At 38.8% G+C, this 20,614-nt stretch overlaps 2 protein-coding genes across 3 annotated transcripts in view; both read left to right on the forward strand.

Annotated features, from left to right (window-relative positions):
• Nucleotides 1-744, forward strand: part of LOC107684511 (peripheral-type benzodiazepine receptor-associated protein 1-like) — a 113,209-nt gene extending 112,465 nt beyond the window's left edge. The window contains exon 12 of the mRNA XM_016480783.1: nucleotides 661-744. Within this exon, the coding sequence (XP_016336269.1) occupies nucleotides 661-744 (84 nt within the window). The remainder of the gene's footprint in view (nucleotides 1-660) is intronic.
• Nucleotides 745-1,191: 447 nt separating this feature from the next.
• The window catches only part of LOC107684492 (RIMS-binding protein 2-like), a 31,901-nt gene continuing 12,478 nt past the window's right edge, over nucleotides 1,192-20,614 (forward strand). Inside the window, exons 1-11 of one of the 2 annotated variants that reach the window (XM_016480748.1) lie at nucleotides 1,192-1,266; nucleotides 3,574-3,653; nucleotides 4,483-4,592; nucleotides 4,900-5,805; nucleotides 11,427-11,578; nucleotides 12,893-13,489; nucleotides 13,608-13,757; nucleotides 14,653-14,808; nucleotides 16,910-17,671; nucleotides 19,376-19,490; nucleotides 19,963-20,088. In XM_016480748.1, the coding sequence (XP_016336234.1) occupies nucleotides 3,574-3,653; nucleotides 4,483-4,592; nucleotides 4,900-5,805; nucleotides 11,427-11,578; nucleotides 12,893-13,489; nucleotides 13,608-13,757; nucleotides 14,653-14,808; nucleotides 16,910-17,671; nucleotides 19,376-19,490; nucleotides 19,963-20,088 (3,154 nt within the window). In that variant the 5' untranslated portion in view covers nucleotides 1,192-1,266. Of the gene's footprint in view, nucleotides 1,288-3,573; nucleotides 3,654-4,482; nucleotides 4,593-4,899; nucleotides 5,806-11,426; nucleotides 11,579-12,892; nucleotides 13,490-13,607; nucleotides 13,758-14,652; nucleotides 14,809-16,909; nucleotides 17,672-19,375; nucleotides 19,491-19,962; nucleotides 20,089-20,614 lie in introns of both variants that reach the window. The other variant, XM_016480747.1, reaches the window with a different exon arrangement.

The raw sequence follows: 20,614 nt of genomic DNA on the forward strand, positions 1-20,614 counted from the left end.
GGTGTGAATAGTCTAATCTGTCTGCTCAGACTGTGCTCTGCTGGTGTTATTGGCTTAATCGCCCACATTTATCTGATTGCACACTGGACTTTGCTTTCAATTATTACAGACTCCATTTTTGCCCAAATATTTATCAAAAATCAAAACTTGAAAAAACAATTCAGTTTTACAACCCATTGATTTGTCATTGACTTTCTTACCCGTTGTTCATACTGCACACAAATCTGCTTTGGTTTTCAAATCCGATCTTTAGGTCTGAGTGTGCACAGTGTCATTTTGCAGTTTGATTAAATATGATCCGCTTCAGGAATTGTCACCAATATCTGGTGTATCTACATCACAAAAGACATCCTGAATTTCGAAAAGCAGCTATCTGAAATCTGATCTGACTAGACTGGAAAATCAGATGTAATCTGATTTGAAACCACATATGAATGTGGTTTGGATCAGGTTTGTTAACACTGGATTTCATGTGGTTTGTTGCTGTTCAGACTACAAAAAAATAAACCGATATGAGTCAGCTATGCCAAAAAATCTGTCTGAACAAAGCATTAAACTCCCTGTGCTGTCAAGGCTTAGCATGCTGCTTAACAACAACAATACTGTAAGCTAGTAAAGCTGACCATTAACTCATCTATCCACTTTTCCTCTCTCCTTTAGATGGACAAAGAGCAAGGCTCGTCCCCCAGGTCTAAGTCCAGATACACAGGCAAAGTGCGATTGTGTGTTGCCCGCTACAAGTGAGTGGATCCACTACAGCTGTTGTAACATGTTACAGTACGTTACAATAGGACTTTGCTGTAATAATAGGTTATAGCATGTCCTTAGCTATAATGATTTGTTATATCATGCCATTAGCTGTAATGATTAGGTGTAGAATAGCATTAGTCACTGTATTAGGTCTGCCTTTAAGAAATACTCTGAGTTAAGTACAAGTTAAGTGTATCAACAACATCTGTGCACACTGTCAATTACCACAGACAAGCATTTCGCCTCATCTACCAAGCACAGCAGATAAACTTTTAAAATATACTTTCACACTCTTTTGATAGTATAATCATAGCACTTATGATAACACTTACGAGACTGGTTTGGTGCCATCAGAAAATATCTATTCAATTTATGTTAAAATCATGTGAACTTGGTAAACCAGGTAACTTTGGGTTAGAGCTCCTGTCTGTCAAACCCACCTTCCTGTCACGCAGCACAACCTCCAGCCCACGGCGAACCTTCCTCTCAGAGGTGCGGCCCGTCATCTCCACTGCTGTGAGTATCACAAACTAATCAGTGAGTGTTAGTTCATTTTACCTTTAATGTTAACCATTTACAGTTTGATTTTAGTCTTGAGGTTAAATCTTTTAAAATAGATTACATTGCATTTTCTGAAGGAAATGGCAGAGTTTGCAAGCCAGCACAAGAATGTTAATGTGTTAATGGGCTTTAGATTTTGGTTCTGTATGTAAATGAAATGCAAGAATCAACCAATAAAGCGACACAAGTACAGGCAGCTATAGATGGCTAAATAGATGCCAAAAAAGAAAATACCAATCATAATCCAGTTTCCAAATAAACACAAGAAAGAAAACTAATTTTCACATTTCCAGGGCTCTCAGAAACATAGTTGAGTAAACTTCTGGATGAATGGAAACTACAACAAAAATATTTTTGAGTTCCCATTTGCTCCAAAAGCAAAAGGAAAAAATCAATGATAGTGTTTCTGTGACTTTTCAAAAGGGGAAAAAAAACATTGTTAGATTGATTACAGTGGTCAGATACGAGAAAGATGTCAAATTTGCCATCACTTCCTCACCTGTTGTGTTAAAAACATCCACACAGCAGTGTTCTAAAATATAATGCAAAGGTAAAATAATACAAGGTTTAGTGTTATAAATGTACATTAAATTTTAAAAAATGTTAAATGAAAATATTAAAAAACTGTACTAGATTTATGATGTTAAAGGGGTCATATGATGCGATTTCAAGTTTTCCTTTCTCTTTGGAGTGTTACAAGCTCTTGGTGCATAAAAGAAATTAGGGGAATTTTGATTTCTCAGTTCATGACCCCTTTAATGTTAACCATTTACAGTTTGATTTTAGTCTTGAGGTTTAATCTTTTGAACCAAAAATTAAATATATAAAAAGAACTGAGGTTCTACAGAATAAAATCGATTATATTTGCATTATCTGAAGGAAATGCCAGGGCTTGCAAGCCAGCACAAGAATGTTAATGTGTTGGACTTTGGTTTTGGTTCTATGTGCATTTAACAAACTTTAATGAATCAATACATACATTTTTGGTTTTAATATTTTTCTTGTGTGGAAACCATTTCACAGACTGTGATACATTTCCAGAGTTATTAACAACAGTTTTTAATTAATTAATTAATTATTTTTTTTTAAATCTAAAGGTAATGTATGTAAGAAAAAAGGTACTCAAGGTGTGCTGTATTGTGAATAAGTCACAGCTGAAGGGATTGCAGGCACTCCGATTTGTGTCATGCCTAACAACGCCCTTCAGACATGACTTAAGAAAAAATGAAAATATTAAAAACTGTACTAGATCTACAATGTTAATAACTCTGGAAATGTATCATCGCAGTCTGTGAAAAGAGTCCATTGAAAAATGTTCACTTAAATTTATTTTTTAATATTTGTTAATTAATTTTTTAACTTAAATGTATTATAAAGTTTAAAGATTATTTAAAAAATAAAAACAGGATGAGACTAAACTATTAAACTGAAAGGTTTGTAAATAGTCGAATAGAATAGATTCTTTTTCTAACCAATATATTCTAGATTCTAAGAGAGCAAAGTAGATTCTAATAGTGTGTCATGTACCACAGTGATTTGGCCATTATGAGAATAATTACAGTATGCATTGACAGGCTGTGTGTGTGAGAGAGTGTGTGGGTGTGAATAGTCCAATCTGTCTGCTCAGACTGTGCTCTGCTGGTGTTATTGGCTTAATCGCCCACATTATCAGATTGCACACTAGACTTTGCTTTCAGTTATTTCAGACTTCATTTTTGCCCAAACATTTATCAAAAATCAAAACTCGAAAAACATTCATTCTTATGTTTTATAACCCACTGATTTTTCATTGACTCTCTTAGGCGTTGTTCATACTACACATAAATCCGATTTGGTTTTCAAATCTGATCTTTAGGTCTGAGTGTGCACAGTGTCATTTTGCAGTTTGATTAAATATGATCCGCTTCAGGAATTGTCACCAATATCTGGTGTATCTACATCACAAAAGACATCCTGAATTTCGAAAAGCAGCTATCTGAAATCTGATCTGACTAGACTGGAAAATCAGATGTAATCTGATTTGAAACCACATATGAATGTGGTTTGGATCAGGTTTGTTAACACTGGATTTCATGTGGTTTGTTGCTGTTCAGACTACAAAAAAATAAACAGATATGAGTCAGCTATGCCAAAAAATCTGTCTGAACAAAGCATTAAACTCCCTGTGCTGTCAAGGCTTAGCATGCTGCTTAACAACAACAATACTGTAAGCTAGTAAAGCTGACCATTAACTCATCTATCCACTTTTCCTCTCTCCTTTAGATGGACAAAGAGCAAGGCTCGTCCCCCAGGTCTAAGTCCAGATACACAGGCAAAGTGCGATTGTGTGTTGCCCGCTACAAGTGAGTGGATCCACTACAGCTGTTGTAACATGTTACAGTACGTTACAATAGGACTTTGCTGTAATAATAGGTTATAGCATGTCCTTAGCTATAATGATTTGTTATATCATGCCATTAGCTGTAATGATTAGGTGTAGAATAGCATTAGTCACTGTATTAGGTCTGCCTTTAAGAAATACTCTGAGTTAAGTACAAGTTAAGTGTATCAACAACATCTGTGCACACTGTCAATTACCACAGACAAGCATTTCGCCTCATCTACCAAGCACAGCAGATAAACTTTTAAAATATACTTTCACACTCTTTTGATAGTATAATCATAGCACTTATGATAACACTTACGAGACTGGTTTGGTGCCATCAGAAAATATCTATTCAATTTATGTTAAAATCATGTGAACTTGGTAAACCAGGTAACTTTGGGTGATATCCATTTAAAGATACTAGGAAAGGTTGTAATGTAAGCATCTGCTTTTAATTCCTCTGGTCATCTTGCCCCATAGGCTTCCATTGCTCCACTAGCATGGCCAGGTTGTATCATAAAAATTATGAAAAATAATGTTTCAAATGGGTTTCACCCCACTATATCAGGCTGGCTAGGATGCTTGAACAAACTGAGCAATGATTTTTAACCGCCACAGAGCTACAGTGTTTAAGTTTTCAGGAAAAAAAAAATCAACCCACAAATGGCTTAGTAATATCACCATTTTGTTCTAATACTATTTTGAAATTTAAAAAATGTATAGACTTCTCCTTTAGGTTTTTGATTTAATAATAATAATAATAATAATGAAGTTCATGAATTGAATTCAGCATGTACTCCCTGCAGTTATAACCCTTATGATGGCCCCAATGAGCATCCTGAAGCAGAGCTCCCCCTGGTGGCTGGGAAGTACCTGTATGTTTATGGGACCATGGATGAGGACGGCTTCTATGAGGGTATGTCACATTACAGTACAACTTCAGAGCAGTTATACACTACCATTCAAAAGTTTGGTTGTCAGTCAAGGACATTTTTTAAAGTAGTCTCTTATGCTCAACAAGGCTGCATTTATTTGATTAAAGTAAAAACACAGTCAAAACTGTAATATTGTGAAATATTATTACAATTTAAAATAAGAGTTTTCTATTTGAATATATTTTAAAATGTAATTTTAAAATATCCTATTTATAATAATCATTTGATGGCAAAGCAGAATTTTCAGCAGCCATTATTCATCACTCGGTACCCTTTTCTGTTCTCCAGGTGAGTTGTTGGACGGACAGCAGGGTCTGGTTCCCTCCAACTTTGTGGACTTTGTCCAGGATGAGGAGCTCCCGTCAGTTCCTCTTTTGGACTGCATCAAGGAACCGTCCTACCTCAACCACAGCCCCGCCTCCATGCCCAGCAGTGCCGTCAGTACACTCAGCACGCTGCTCTCAGAGAAGCTGGATGCCCTGGGCTCGGGTACCGGGACGGGCACCAGCAGCAGCAGTGGGGTGAGCAGCTTGGGCATGAGCATGGGTCTGGGCATGGACTTTCTGGGACCCTGCAGCAATGGCACAGGCACGCTGGACGTGAACATTGACGAGATCGGAGAAGACATCGTGCCTTACCCCCGCCGCATTACCTTGATCAAGCAGCTGGCCAAGAGCGTTATCATAAGCTGGGACCCTCCGGTGGTGCTGCCCGGGTGGTCGTCCATCAGCGGCTACAATGTACTGGTGGATCAGGAGGTATGCATGAGCGTGCCCTTCGGCGGCCGCACCAAGTCTTTGATCGAGAAGCTGAACCTGGCCTCCTGTACGCACCGCATCTCCATCCAGAGCATGACGGAGCGGGGGCTCTCCGATCCGCTGCGCTGCACACTGCTGATGGGGAAAGATGTGGTTGTGGCACCCTATTACCTTCGTGTGGAGAACATCACACAAGTATCGGCTGAGCTCACCTGGATGCCAAGCAACAGCAACTACAGCCACATGATCTTCCTGAACGACGTGGAGTATGATGTTGTGAAGCCTGGAGGGTACAAATACCACTTCTACAACCTCAAGCCCATGACAGTGTATAAGATACGGGTGGTGGCCCGGCCCCATCAGATTCCCTGGCAGCTTCCCCTTGAGCAGAGGGAGAAGAAGGAGGTCTCAGTGGAGTTCTGCACACAGCCAGCCGGTGGGTCAGCTAACACTGAGCGCACACTCAACTTTACATTGTTCATTTCTTATTGCTTAGTGATTTGAGATCTTGTTATCTCTAGGGCTGTCAGTCGATTCGGTTTTTTGCACAGCCCTAATATATATATATATATATATATATACTGGATTAATGGATTAATGGCTGCTGAAAAATCAGCGTTGCCACCACAGAAATAAATTACATTTTAAAATATATTAAAATATAGACCTGTTATTTTAATTTCTAATAATATTTCATATTATTACTGTTCTTACCGTATTTTTGGTTAAATAAATGGTGAACCTTGGTGAGATAAGATCTTACCAACCCAAAACATTTTGTTATAAATTATCACAGTAAATTTGCATGTTAAATTGTCAGCCCTAGTTATCACTCATTCACTGCTAAACCTTCTTTTTAAGCCTCATCCTGAATGAATAATAAGAATACTTGGATTTTTACAGTACATATTTCTCGAGAATTGTGCAAAAATTGTCACCACCATGCCAGGATGTTGTGTGTGGTTGCTAGGCTGTTGCTATGTGGTTGCAAAAATGTTCTGCTTCTAAATGGTTGTTAGCACAATGTAGTGTGGTTGCTAGGGTGCTCTGAAGTGAGTGGTTGCTCTGTAATTAATCCATGGATTAGTTTCTTGCAGATTTAAATATTTTTTAGCCCCATCATTATTTCCTATGCCATGTTTTTAGGGCATGATATCTCAAGAATTATAATTGCTGGTACCTTAAAATGAGCAAAATGTTGTACCCAACTAAAATGTTAATCTCACATTTTGATCATGACAGGGACTAAAGCTGACAGAAAGCCTAATAAGGTTTATGCTTTAAGATTAAAACACATGTATTAGTATTCTTGGTCTTGTGGATTTATTATGGATGTAATTAAGGCCCAAATACCACCCACATCTAGAAATGTTTCACTTTTTTCAACTTTTAAGGGCCAATTTTGAAAATATCTGTACACAGAGGAGACTCTGAAAAATCTGAACTTGAAGAGAACAAGTTTGTCTTTGTATCTACCAACTCCTATGAGACCAGCAATCATAATCCTTGTCCAATTATAATTCTCATCCAAATATTTTGAAGATGGTGCTTCCTCAGAGAAAATGTCCTTGTAGATCATATAAGTTGTCAGTTGTTTGTGGGAGTTCCTCATGTGCCAGATAACAGTTAACATTAGGCATGTAACCTTGATGTTTGCTATGCTCTTCCTGTTCATCAATTCAACCTGCTAAAGGAGGAGCCTGGAAGTTTAGTGCTCCATAAAGAGCTTCCTACCCTAGAGAGACAAGTAGACAAGCACAAGCTGCCTTCATTAAAAGAACCCTATGGCACTTTAGCATATAAACGAAGAGCTGTCGGCTCTGGTTTTGGCATAACACCTATTACGCAGACATCTACCTGAGATGTTGATCAACCTAGTTGCATTTTGCTTTTCTTGATCTCTCAACGCTGTTCCCAGCGGACCATGAAGGTGCCTTGCTTTGGAGTACAAACGAATGAGAGCGAAGGAAATGAATGAATGCGTGATGAATGGAAATGGGACAAGCGTTTGCCGCAGTAGGGAAGTGGAGCGACTGAAGATTAAAAGAGGAAGAATCAGAGAGGATGTGAGAAAGGGGAGGGCAGAGGGGGATGCCCGGTATTCTGCTTCTGAGGGAGTCCTCGCTTGCTCGTTTTTTACTGTCTCCCACATTATTTCACACTGGCACACACACTCATAGACGTATACACTCTCATTGCAATGCCAAGAAGCAAAGCAGACGTGTGTATGAAGATGCTTTCAGTGCCAGCTCATTCTTCCCTCCCATCCTGAGTGCGACAGCCATTGTCCAGGGAGGAAATGAAAGGCCATCAGCATTAGTACGGCTGTCTCCTGCCGTGCCGTAGCTCTCAGCTGAGCCTGTGATCATTAACAGTTGCCGTTTTTATTGCCATAGAATGCTAATTAACCCTAATGTTCTGTTTGGTGTGGAGAGACCCGAAGATGCTTTTAATATCTCAAAAATTACACTTCATACATCATTAGTTTGATACTTCATGAAGTATTCATACTTCAAAAGTTTATAAATGTCTGTCACTTTTGATCAATTTAATTCATCCTTGCTGAATAAAAATATTAATTAACTACTAATAACAACACTGCTGACCCCAAACGTTTGAACGGTAGTGTATCTTCATTAAATAAGCATGACAGCAATGAATCTATTTGCCAGTGTTAGTTGAAGCTGTGAATTATAAAATCGCCAAACATCATTCTTATGGTGAATACCAAAGCACAGTCTTCAGCTGTGTGTTTAAGTATTTACATAGTGGTTGGTGTGCAAAAGCACAACATTTAACTTGTAAAGTTAAGTAATTTTGTAATTATGTAATTTAATCAAAACATAGAGTGCTACCAGAGTAGTCGGATTCAATTCAACGAGCAATTGAATCTTGTGAGACAGTTCTTTTTAGCAAATTAAAAATGTACAGGAAAGAGTAACTAGAGTAGCCAAATTCATAAGCGAATTATTATTATTATCCAGTTCTTTTTAGCAAATCAAAAACATAAAGCACGACCAAAGGAGCCGGATTCACAAGAAAATTATTCTTAAGAGTCGATTAATTTTTGCAAATCAAAAACTTACAGTACAGTGTGACCATAATAGCCAGATTCCCCAGCAAATGAAATGAGTCATTCTTAATGAATTAGTGAATCAAATACATACAGCGCAACCGGAGTAGTCTGATTTAACTCATAAAGTTAATACATTTTATAATTGTGTCATTTATTTTATAAACTGTCATTTTACAACATGCTACCTTTAATAAAACTTAAAGGAATATGTGAAAAACAATTCAACCCAGTTTAGCTGGAAAGCAATATATCAGATGCAACATCCTTGGCTTTGTGCACCCAGTTTTTTTTTTTTCTCTCTCTCTGTTTTAAAAAATGTAAGAACATGGAAGTCATGCTTTTAAAGTGTTAACAGGAATGTTTTTTCTCCCGCAATGCCTCTCTCTGATGTATTTTTTTTTAATTGATACTTTTAATTGAAATAGAACGTTAATTAAGGGAAGGCCACTCATGATGGAACAGTCCTGCTCACAGATTATCGAATTTCCAGCACAGTGGAGTGCATGCCTCAGGACATTTTGACATCTTGAGATAAATTAACCCTCGGTCTAGTCTCGCTCACATTGTGTTCCCCAACTACAGACTGTAATATGCACAGGGCAACGTAAACCCATCGGCGGGCTTCCCTGCGGACTAACGGTGCAGGGTTTTATTTCATGACATCCATCTGCAGGCGTTTACCCGTGCAGCAGCGGCCTCAGATGAATGCCTGATCAGATAAAGACAGCCTTTGAGCTGTTTTCAATTATAGAGCATTGATCCAGTTTCTCTTAAATGATCCACTTTTAGATCCACTGTCTTTCCACAGGCACTCAATCATGCCCCTGATGTCTCTGGACTGGTCAGCGGCCCGTGGGCTCTGATCAGTGAGGGGTGGTCATTGATTAAGCGCTCCCCCTGATGATCTGTCATGTGGTGGGCAGAGAAGTGATCAGTGTGGATTAGTGTGATCCATCGAAGATTTCAAACCTGTGACAGGACTACCTGCTCTCTGACATCAGGATGGCTTTTCTTAATTGATCGTTTGAGTGGGCGCATGTCACTGGGAAACCGTTTACAGTTTACAAAGCCGTTTATTTTGTGTTTTAGTATACAACAAATGTGATGGCATCTCTCAATTAAATGCAGTTAAAAAGTTGTTAAAATAATTTATCAAAATTAAATTCTGCTATAAAGCTCCTTAGTCATTATTCATTTGAAATCAGCTCATTGTTAATTCAATTTGGTTAAATAACTGTGTAAATTTCATCAATTGTAGAATGAGTTTAATTCATCTAGAAAGCAGCTGTGATGTCATCATCCAGCTTACACTCTTAAAAATAAAGGTGCTTCAAAAGGTTCTTCAAGCGATGCCATAGAAGAGCCATTTTTGGTTCCACAAAGAACCATTCAGTCAAAGGTTCTTTAAAGAACCATCTCTTTCTTACCTTTTTGTAATCTGAATAACCTTCTTTCGCCACAAAGAACCTTTTGTGAAACAGAAAGGTTCTTCAGATGTCAAAGGTTCTTTATGAAACCATTTAGAAAAAAAGGTTCTTCTATGGCATTGTGAAGCACCTTTATTTTTAAGAGTGTAGTTCAGTTCTCATCCGATAGTGTCCATGCAGTCAAGTCAGTAATATTGCCAAATAGTAAGTGTCCAAAACTAAGCGAGCCAAAAGTCAACTGTGGCAAGGAACCCAAACTCCATTGGTGACAAAAATGGAACAAAAAAAATCTGGGGAGAAACCAGGCTCAGTCGGGGGGTGGGGCAATTCTCCTCTGGCCAGATGAACCAACATGGTGTGGTTTAACTCCAGGCTGCATCACGAGTCAGACTGTGGATTGGCATCCTTCAAAATATTCATCCAGTTACTTCTCCTTGAAGATCGGGCTACTGTACATTACACCAGAGTTTGGTGGGATGGAGTTAAAGCTGGCCATAGGGTCTGTGCAGAGGACATGTCTGGTTCTTGTAGTTTTCGCAAAGACCTGTCCCAGGCTGCATGCAAAAACAAGATACAAAACAAATTATTCTTATGAGCCAGTTCTTAATAGCAAATCAAAAACATACAGTACAGCATGACCAGAGTAGCCAGATGCACAAACAAATGACTGATGAGCTGATTCTTTTTAGTGAATCAATAATTTGTAGTACAGCATGACCACAGTAGCCAGATTCACAGGTAAGTGATTCTTATAAGCCAGTTCTTTTTAGCAAATCAAAATCATACAGTATGGTCAGAGTAGTCGGATTGACAAGCAAATGACTCTAATGAGCCTTTTGTTTTTAGTGAATCAGAAACATGCAGTGTGATAAGTGTAGCCTGATTACTGAAATGAATCACTCTTATGAGTCATTTTGTTTTGAAGAGTTTCTGATTTGAACCTGTCAAAGAGAAAATTTCTTTCTGTATGGAAGAACATGCAAACAAAATGGACATTATAACTGAAATATCCGCAAATGAATTGGAATTGAATCCTAATTAGATTCAAATCGGAAAAAAAAAGAGAGTTTTTTTGAATCAAAATCGAATCCAATTAGGAAATCTGTATTGACAACCAGCCCTGACAAACATTTAAATGTTTTGAATTAAAACCAAGCAAGAGATGGAGTGAATGATGCCTGCTCTGTACTGTTATGCAAAACAGCTGAAATGATAACAGAGCATTGTGTGTTTTAGGTTCTGAGATGGTGCAGTCCATTGCTGGCAGCCACATAAAACTCTCAGTATGATTAAGATGAATCAGCCCACATAAATTCAGAGTGCTGACATAAGCAAATACACTGTCGTCTATGCCCAGCTGGCATCCCTTACGGCTGTAAAATGCACGCGCACACACCCACATGCACATTACACATGCATCAAATTTTCATACACTAGCATGCACGTGTTTCTGAAAGCAGAATGCATGTCACAGCCCACCCACAAACACAATAGCAGACCTTCACAGATTTGCTTGAATCATGAAACAGTGTAGCAACTCTTTTTTTTTTTCAGGTCCTCCTTTACCTCCTCAGGATGTGCAAGTTCAGATGGGACAGACACCTGGAGTCTTGCAGATCCATTGGAAGCCTCCTTCCCTCACTCCTACCGGCACTTCCAATGGAGCCAATGTAATCGGCTACATAGTCTGCACTAAAGGTCAAAAGGTGAAGTGATGTTGCTGATTCTTACTATCGTCATGCCATTTGTGCATAACAGCTACTGATCTGCAATGAGCAGTGGGCCCTGCTAATGGAGGCCTAAATGAAAGGTCTAAGGTCAGCTTGGAGGTTGAACATGTTGTGCTAGTTCACATTTTTGAACACTGCTCACTGGCTCCATCAGGTGATCGTTTGTGTCATTTCATTGCCAGTGTTTCCCCTGTGTTATATATAATGCAGGGGTTTATTTAAGTCTTTTTGGACAATGTGACAAAAACACATTTTAAAATAATATTAACCTCTTTTCGTGAGACAAAAAAGTACAATTATTTATGTATCATATATACAAATGTATTTTTTTTTTCTGAGATGTTTTCCATGTACCAGTAGGTTTGAAATATGCTGCTCAACAATAAGGATGTCTAAATGGTCCAGGGCCAGTGTGAAGAAGCATCACCCTGTAATTTTGTCACCTTGTTTTACATTCATTAAATTAAAGTTTGTTTTTTTTTGCCTGGCAAGCTTAAACATTTGATTTTTTTATGATGCATTAAGCATCTATCTGTCTAAAATTTGTCAAAAGTGTGAGAATACTTGTTATACTCTTAAAAATATCATCTGTAATTGGTTGAAAATGATAAACAAATCACCATAATGATGCATTAAGCATCTATCTGTCTAAAATTTGTCAAAAGTGTGAGAATACTTGTTATACTCTTATAAATATCATCTGTAATTGGTTGAAAATGATAAACAAATCACCATATGCTGCTGTTTTCTAACAAAAGTGTTTATGAATTTATTTCTGTCACATAATTAAAATATAGCTGTGTAATTTCCAGCTATTATTGGAAATAAAATACTATAAATTATAATATGTATGTACTTGTAAATATTGTAAATATAAAAAAAATAATTTTAACAAACAAAATAAAATGTATTAAAATATATATTATTTCATTATGTAGATTATTTTATGTTTATGTATTATATTTTGATTTATAATTATTTTCCAAATTAAAAATATGAAATGTATTTCTATCACATTTAAAATTATCAATGAAGTATTTTATATTTTAATATATTTTTTATTTTAATAAAAATATATAAATTAAATGTTTTTATTTTTAACACAAAATGTAATGCTAAAAATAAAGTTGATCATTTTTATTATGGGGGCAGTGAAAATATCTAATAAAAATAGCAGGTCAAGTACAAATCTGAGTAACTGCCTGACTGTATCTGCAGAAAACACTCATTGTTTATCCTTGCAAAGGCACATTTGTTTATCCCATATTTCTTTTGTTTGTTTGTTTTCAGATAGCAGAGATAATGTACCCCACAGCAGATTTTGTTACGGTGGAACTGAACCGTATCCAGTGTCTGGAAGCGCAGGAGGTGGTTGTGAGGACAATATCAGCACAAGGAGAGTCGCAGGACTCTCCCGTGGCCACCATTCCGCACAACCTCCTGGTGCCTCACTCCCACGGACACCCCCCTCACCCGCCTCCCTACCCACAAGCCTACCCCCCAACCCATCCACAACCGCATGTTCAGCCCCACTCCGTCCCACCACCCCACCCTCATCCACCTCCCTCGCACCCCCATGTCCACCCCTCGCCTTCCCCGTACCCCATGTCTAAACCCAAACTCCTACCAAGTGCCAGAGACCCCCATGCCAAAGAGCCAGAGATGGGCAGGCAAATGGGGCATCCCTGGGAGCCGCATCCCAGAGCCCCGTCACCACTTCCGCCCCCTTCACACCCGGGACACACACTGGAGCCCCCTCACATAGAGGGCCGGCGCTCACCATCCCCTCAGAGGATCTTGCCTCAACCTCAGGGAGTGCCCATTCCCAACACAGTGGCTCGTGCTATAGCCCGCCAGGCGGCGCAGAGGAGCGCCCCGAACAGCAGGGTAAATCCACTGGTTGTTGGGCTAAATGAGGAATTTGATGAACAAGATGTCAGTATGGAGGATTGCTGGAATGCTTTGAAGCAGTATGGCAGAGTTTAATGTACATGATCTGTTTCAGGTGGAGAGGAGGAACATCTTCAGTGACAGGGGTAACGCTCTGCATTCATTAAACTCAGATGAGGAGGAGGATGGGTACGATTCCCCTCACGCCAGGCGAAGAGGTGCTTCTGTGGATGAGTTTCTCAGAGGTTCTGAGCTGGGCAGACACGTGAGTCTAAGAAATAGCAATCTTTTTGTACTGCACGGGGGGGAGTTTTGAGTCAGCTCACAACTTTACCAACACAAGTAATGGACATTTCTGTTTATTTATGCTTTACAAATTATTACAAAATGTACATTCCGAGTGTTATATTATATTGAATATTATATATATTATATATTACAATATATTATATTGAATTATGTTATACTTATATTATGTTGATATTTTATTGACTTAATAATGTATATTACAAATTGTTGGTTATAACTATATTTTGTAACTTAATGTTAACATAAAATAATGAAAAATGCAAACATTTATCTGGACACAAAGAAATATCGCTACAAATAACATTTTATATATCTTTATAATCAGGCAAGTATAAAATCTGAGATAAAATATAGCATTCGTACATTTTTGCATGTGGGCCAAATAGGCCCTCAAATATGGGCCTAAATAATGTTCAGGGCCACTTTGTGCTTATTTATCTGTTTCCTTTATTTTTTATTTTTTTATCTCATTACATTGTTTTCCATTGTGTTGTGTTTCTTTCTTTAAGAACATGCAAATAAATCACAGGTCTAAAGATAGGGAGGGAATTTTATTTTTTATTTTTTTAACTTTGAAGTTTTGCTGGTTTTCCTTGGATTCATAAATTAATAATTCACAAATGCAACAAATACAAAATCCAAGGAAACCAAGCAAAACATCAAAGTTATACAAATAACAAAACAAAGACATTTGCAAAACCAATTAAGAACAAAGTATTCATGGGCAAAATTAGGAACCAGAAACATTAGAAAACCAGAGTGTAATTCTAATTACGTGAGATTTCTGTTGAGTTTTAAAGATTTCTTCCGGGAGTGTTAAATCTTGAAGATCTCTGTGTGTATATCTCCAGCATCATCACTATAGCCACAGTGAGGAGTACTACACTGAGAGCAGTCGGGGCTCTGATCTGTCTGACATCATGGAGGAGGATGAGGAGGAGCTGTACTCGGAGATGCAGCTGGAAGAAGGGCGCCGCCGCAGTATCAACTCACACAACACATTAAAGGTATGGAACAGACACCCTTCCGGTCGCCGTCTGTCTTGGGCGTGGGCCACAGGGCCGCAGGCTAGAGGCTGGGACAGACAAAGGGGGATGGAGTATGCCGTGTTCTGTAGGGCTCCTCCCAAGGGGTAGTACTAGATGGTTGGCACTTCAACCTTATAGAATAGGCTTGAAAGGCCAACTGCAGTTCAGTTAAGGTGGTCTCTAGAGGTAAGAGTATTTTTGTTATAAAGTAACTCAGTGGATTTGTTCTGAATATATGACTAGAGTTGGTTTTTTGTGTGTTTTTGTGATGGTGAATTTAAAACAGGAGGTGGTAGACCTCTGATGTTGCATAAAAGCTTGAGCGGCAGGATCTTAACAGGTCACCCCAGTCTCTCCTGGATCCTAAAAGTGGGTTAGCGGGTTGGGTTGCTTTGCACTACCAAACTTCGACGTCATCCAGTCATTTAGCCAGCTTTGTATAAGCCTGTCCAGTCATACAAAGCTCGATACATCTGAATGGCTTAACCTGAGGCTGCACACGCAATGCATGAGTAAACAATCTAATATGCTTTACGCTCTCCAGATGTTGCAAACTCTGTTGTTCAGTTTTAAGTATTGCATCACTATGCATTTGTATCTAGTTAAAATTGATCTGGATTACTCTATAATCTCCTTGCAGATTCTTAGATTTATTGCATATGACAATCACATATGTGCAGATATATACAGTGTGTATTTGTTTGCTATGCCTGAAGTGTTTACCTCGTGGAATATAACGCCATGGTTGTATGTGTTTGTGATTATTATTAAATAAACACAGGGTTTGTTTGTGTATTCTATGCATAAGTATTACATAAATTGAACCTGTTTCAAGTGTCAAATTAGCTCCTACATGATCAGGTGAAAATGAACATATCATTCCAAGGGCATTTTGGGAATCTCATTTAAGTAAAGTCTGCTTAAATGAAACAGTTATTCACTTTTGATTATGTTTGTCTCTTGGTTACACTTCTGTTAAGTTTTACTTTTCTCAGTGTAATTTTACAATTTTGTGAATATCTGTCTTTTCATGAAGAATGTTTAATACTGTTAAGATTTCTTTCAAAATATATTTACGAATAAGTATTATACAGAAAGGGTTCCAAAAATACATGATGTATTAAATATATGAAGCAATAAATGGTATATTATATTTCAGTTTTTGTCATTTTTGTTTTGAGTTATGTTTTTGGAGACCTGGGCAGCTATTGGGATTGTGGTATGAAAACTAACACCTTATATATATAACAGAATATTCCACTGTTTTGAGATATGATTTGCCTCGAACTGCAGACATCTGTGCTACAGTTTGGTATGATACAAAAAAAACTATATATATATGCAGTGGTGTCAAACTTATATACTAAAAAATAACAATAATTAAAAAAAAATATGCTGCTGTAGCAATCACCTCTTAATCTAAAAATATCTGTTACGTGTATCAGGATGTAGAAATTTTAAAATAGATTTGAAAATAGGCTTGAAAATAGATTTGCCTTTTTAATAATATATTTTTTAATTTCCATTCCAGGTTACTGGTCTACTTTTTAACACAATTCACTTGTTGCTTGGCAGATTAATCTCCATTTTTATTTTTATTTTTTTTATTCATGTACTGTATAGTCCTTTGATTGCCTGTTATTCATTTCTTAATGTTCTGTGTTCTGAATTCTCATCTGTAGTTTTTGTTGTTGTTGTTGTTGTTGGACTGTGCTTTGTTAGTGGATTGCCTCAATGAGCCCTGCATATGTGATAATCTCCAGTTCTCATTTTCTGTACGGTTTGCATTTCCTGACATTTTCCTTCTACAGATTCCCTTCCGTCGCATGTCATGTCCGTCATGGAATGAGACTGCATGCCCTACATTCAACCATGACCTCCGATAACTAATTCTGTCTTTATTTTGTCTTTCTTTTCCCATTTTGTTCTCTATTTGCACACTGTTTTATCTTCTCTGCCTGTTCTAACACCATCAAACAAAACCCACCAAAAAAAATCCCGATTTTAACAAATTGAAAAACGTCCAAATCTAACTGAAACTTTGGCTCCTCCGTCAATCACCCTTTCCGGCTTCTAAAAGGCATATTACAGGCGTCAGGACCTTGCGGTGGACCGGGACAGTTGGGACCTGCAGCGGGAGGTGGTACGACAGCGCTCCTTGCGCTCCCACAAGCGGCTACACAGCATCCCGGAAGTTGCCGAGGAGGAACCGGACACCGGGGTGGAGGTCATGGGTCAGCGGCTGCGTTTCGAGGAGGCTCGTCCAGGCACTCCTTGCAGGAGCCCACAGCCCTACGACCAGGACTCACGGCAGTCTAACCACCTTTCCCCAAGCAAGAGCGTCCGCAGGCTGCAGAGGCAGCGCTCCTCTCCACGCTACAGCTCCATAGATGAGCGGCCACCGTGCTGGAGCAGCAGCAGTAGCAGGCAGACCACCAAGAGCCCAGACAGCGGACTAGACTGCGGGAGCGAGGAGGAGGGCTCGCTTGGCTACCGTGGAAGCTACCACTCGTACACGGGGGGCAGCCCGCTGCGGGTGGGTTCTGGCCCCAACATGCGGGTGATCCACAGTGAGGGGCCTGTGGAAAGGCGTGCTCTGGCTGCTGGCAGGAAAAGGTCACTGACCCGGCAGTGCAGCGTGGAGGAGGACTTCCTGGATACCATTCCGGAGACAAGGAGCATGCAGGAGTCATACCACCATTACCACTATCATCCACACCTTCACCATCCCCAACGCAGGTTCCGGAGCGAGGGCAGGCTGAGCGAGTTTGGCAGGACCCATCACACGGACATTAGGGCCTACTCTGTGGCCAGACTCAACAGGGCAATGGATGAACCCCTGGTGTGTGTCTCCTACCCCTCCTCTCACACTTCCACCCTCTCCTCATCTACCAACTGCTTTGTGTTCTCATCAACAATCGATTAAACCATTCTTCTGTTCATGGTGTTCCACCCAGTCTGTCATTGGTTTATTTGGTTTTGTTTTTCTTGTTTTGCTTTTTTGTTTGGTCTATTTTACTAGACGTTACTTAACTTTATGTTGTTGTTTGATTTCACCTTTTGATATTACTATGTTTGGGGGATTTTAGGTTGTATGATCTTTCTTGACTTTCTTGATTTGGTTTAGATCTCATGTGACTTTGTTTGATTCCTAGAGTGTCGAGTGAAATTTTTTGGATGTGTAGATTTGTTTTGATTACCTAAAGGCCATTTCTGAGTGTTTCTTGTTTCTGTTGTAAGAAGAGTCACAAATCAAATGACAATGTTTCCACAGTCCTCCAACTTATACTTTAGAGTCCATATTAATAGTTTCTGGCAGAGGTATTCAACCCTGCTCCTGGAGACCCACTATCCTTCAGAGTTTAGCTCCAACCCTAATCACCTGAACCAGTTAATCCATGTCCTCAAGATCACTTGAAAACTGACAGGCAGGTGTATTGAAACAGGTTGGAAATAAACTTTGCAGGATAGTGGGTCTCCAAGAGCAAGGTTGAAGACTTCTGGTTTAGAGCAGTGTATACAAACCCTGTTCCTGGAGGCACCCCGTAAGGACACATTTTGGATGTCTCCCTTATCTGACCCATCCATTTTAGGTCTTGGAGTCTCTACTCATGAACTGATGAGTTGATTTAGATATGTTTGATTGGGAAGAGTTAAAAAATGTGTAGTGTTGGGGTGCCTCCAGGGGCAGGGTTGGGAAACACTGGTTGACAGTTGTTAATGGGAAGCTGGAAAGACCAAAAGTATGGCTAATCTGCACATTTAACAGTGCACCATGGACACGTTATTCAAGCCAGTGAATGTGGTGCCACTGATTAGAACGGTCAAAGCTGGTTTGTTTGGGCATTGAGTTTGGGCTTGAACAGATAACTCATCCTCACTTATTTGGATTGAGTAGTACAAATATATCCTTTTTTTATGTTTTGCTTCCCATAGTTGTTTTCTTCTAATACCTGCTCATACATCAGGGTTTTTGCACTACTGACCTAATAGTACTAAATATTCGAGGGGGACCAAATGAAAATTTCAAGAATGAGATATTGAAAAATTGTCCATTATTCTGAAAATTCCAGGGAAATCTCCCAGGATGTCTGTGGTGGTTAAGGTCCTGAATACTGTCATATACAGATTTTGAGCATGCTAAATAGTTGTAATGACAGTTTTATATACTCAACACATTACATTACGAGTGTAGGCAGACCATAATTTAGAATGATATGATTTAAAAAGCTCATCACAAACTACATTGAAAACTTTACCATATGAACTAAAGAGGAGCAGAACAAAAACCAAAATGGTCTTTAGTTAAGCATCTGATTTCTGCCAAAACCCTGCTCATGTTGTTGTCAGAGTTTGTTTCAATTGTTTATGTTAAATGTTTTGGCGGGTTCATCCTACTTGTTTTGATAGAATCTCGTTCTCTAAAGAAATCAGTTTAATTTATTTTTTTTTTCATTTTGGGGATGATGGGAATCTTTTTTTAATAGGATATCTATTTTTAAAGCACCACAGGCTTTGATTAACATTTTAATATTTGCTTTTGAAGATTTTAGGGAGCTCTCCCTCAACAGGACGCTCGGATCGACTGGACCATTCCGGCCGTAGGACGAATCACGGCTATCCACCCGCTCAGAGAAGACCAATGACAGTCCCTTCCATTGGTTAGTGTGGTCACATGATGTTTGGACTCTCCCTCCCTTCCTTTAGTGTCTTTCGTAGAGACACCTACTGTGTGTTTCTCTGTTTTCCTTACATGTCATGATTACAGTTCCAGTGTTCTGTAAGCCCTTGGAGTCACTTTTGGTTGACCTTTGCCATTGATTCTGTTTCAGATTCACTAATAATTAAATGATTGATTCTAGTATACAAATGGTACCGTACTCTTAACAGGCCACACACTGTCACCTAGACAACCATCATGTTAAACATTGCTGTTTTACTCTGGCGCAACTCATGTCAGCCGGCTTTCAATACTGTTTTAAGATCAGTATGCCATTTTTAATGCCTTAGTGCTATAGAATGGCACTTCCGATCCTAAAACACACATCGAGAGCCTTGAAAATGTCATAATCCACAACTCACTGGCTGAGTAGAGGGGCTGTGGCTGTAATGCTCTGATTGGTGTTTCCATAGAGATCACCGTGGAGAATAACAGTGAGGGGAGTGAGGGGAACCTCTCACCTATCAAGGACGATGTTTACTATACCAATGTAGCCCACCGCAGGACATGGCCCCCACAGCGAACAGAGCACCGATATGGTATGTGGCGTGGCTCCTCCATGAAAAAGAAAATTTTACCAAAATTACCAGAGCAAATTTGAACTGATATATCAGATTATTACAAGAGTATCTTGTTTAAAGACCCTTATGAAATCAAAGTAAGAGTTTTGTGGCTTTTAGTGCATTTCTGTTATCTTTGAGTGGCCTATACAAATAGCTTACAAAGCCAGTTTCAGTTTGAGCAAATTCTTATTTTTCAGTTTGAAGAAGAGGGATTGGTTTTAATCGGTGTAATTGTCATAGCAACCTAGTATAATATAGTAGTATATTATATTATATTAGTTTAATATTTATTTTATATGAATTTTATATATATATATATATATACACATATACACATATATGTGTGTGTGTGTGTGTGTGTGTGTGTGTGTAAACTTACCTTTCTTTAGGTAAGTCTACTAGTCCACTCCTAAATACTGACGAAATACACTGTTGGCATATACTAAAACAAACTTTTGTACCACCCAAACTCCCTTTTTCAGTAGGAAAAACATCAGTTTAG

This window comes from Sinocyclocheilus anshuiensis, unplaced genomic scaffold, assembly GCF_001515605.1.
Source record: "Sinocyclocheilus anshuiensis isolate Anshui unplaced genomic scaffold, SAMN03320099.WGS_v1.1 scaffold1, whole genome shotgun sequence".
Lineage (NCBI taxonomy): Eukaryota > Metazoa > Chordata > Actinopteri > Cypriniformes > Cyprinidae > Sinocyclocheilus > Sinocyclocheilus anshuiensis.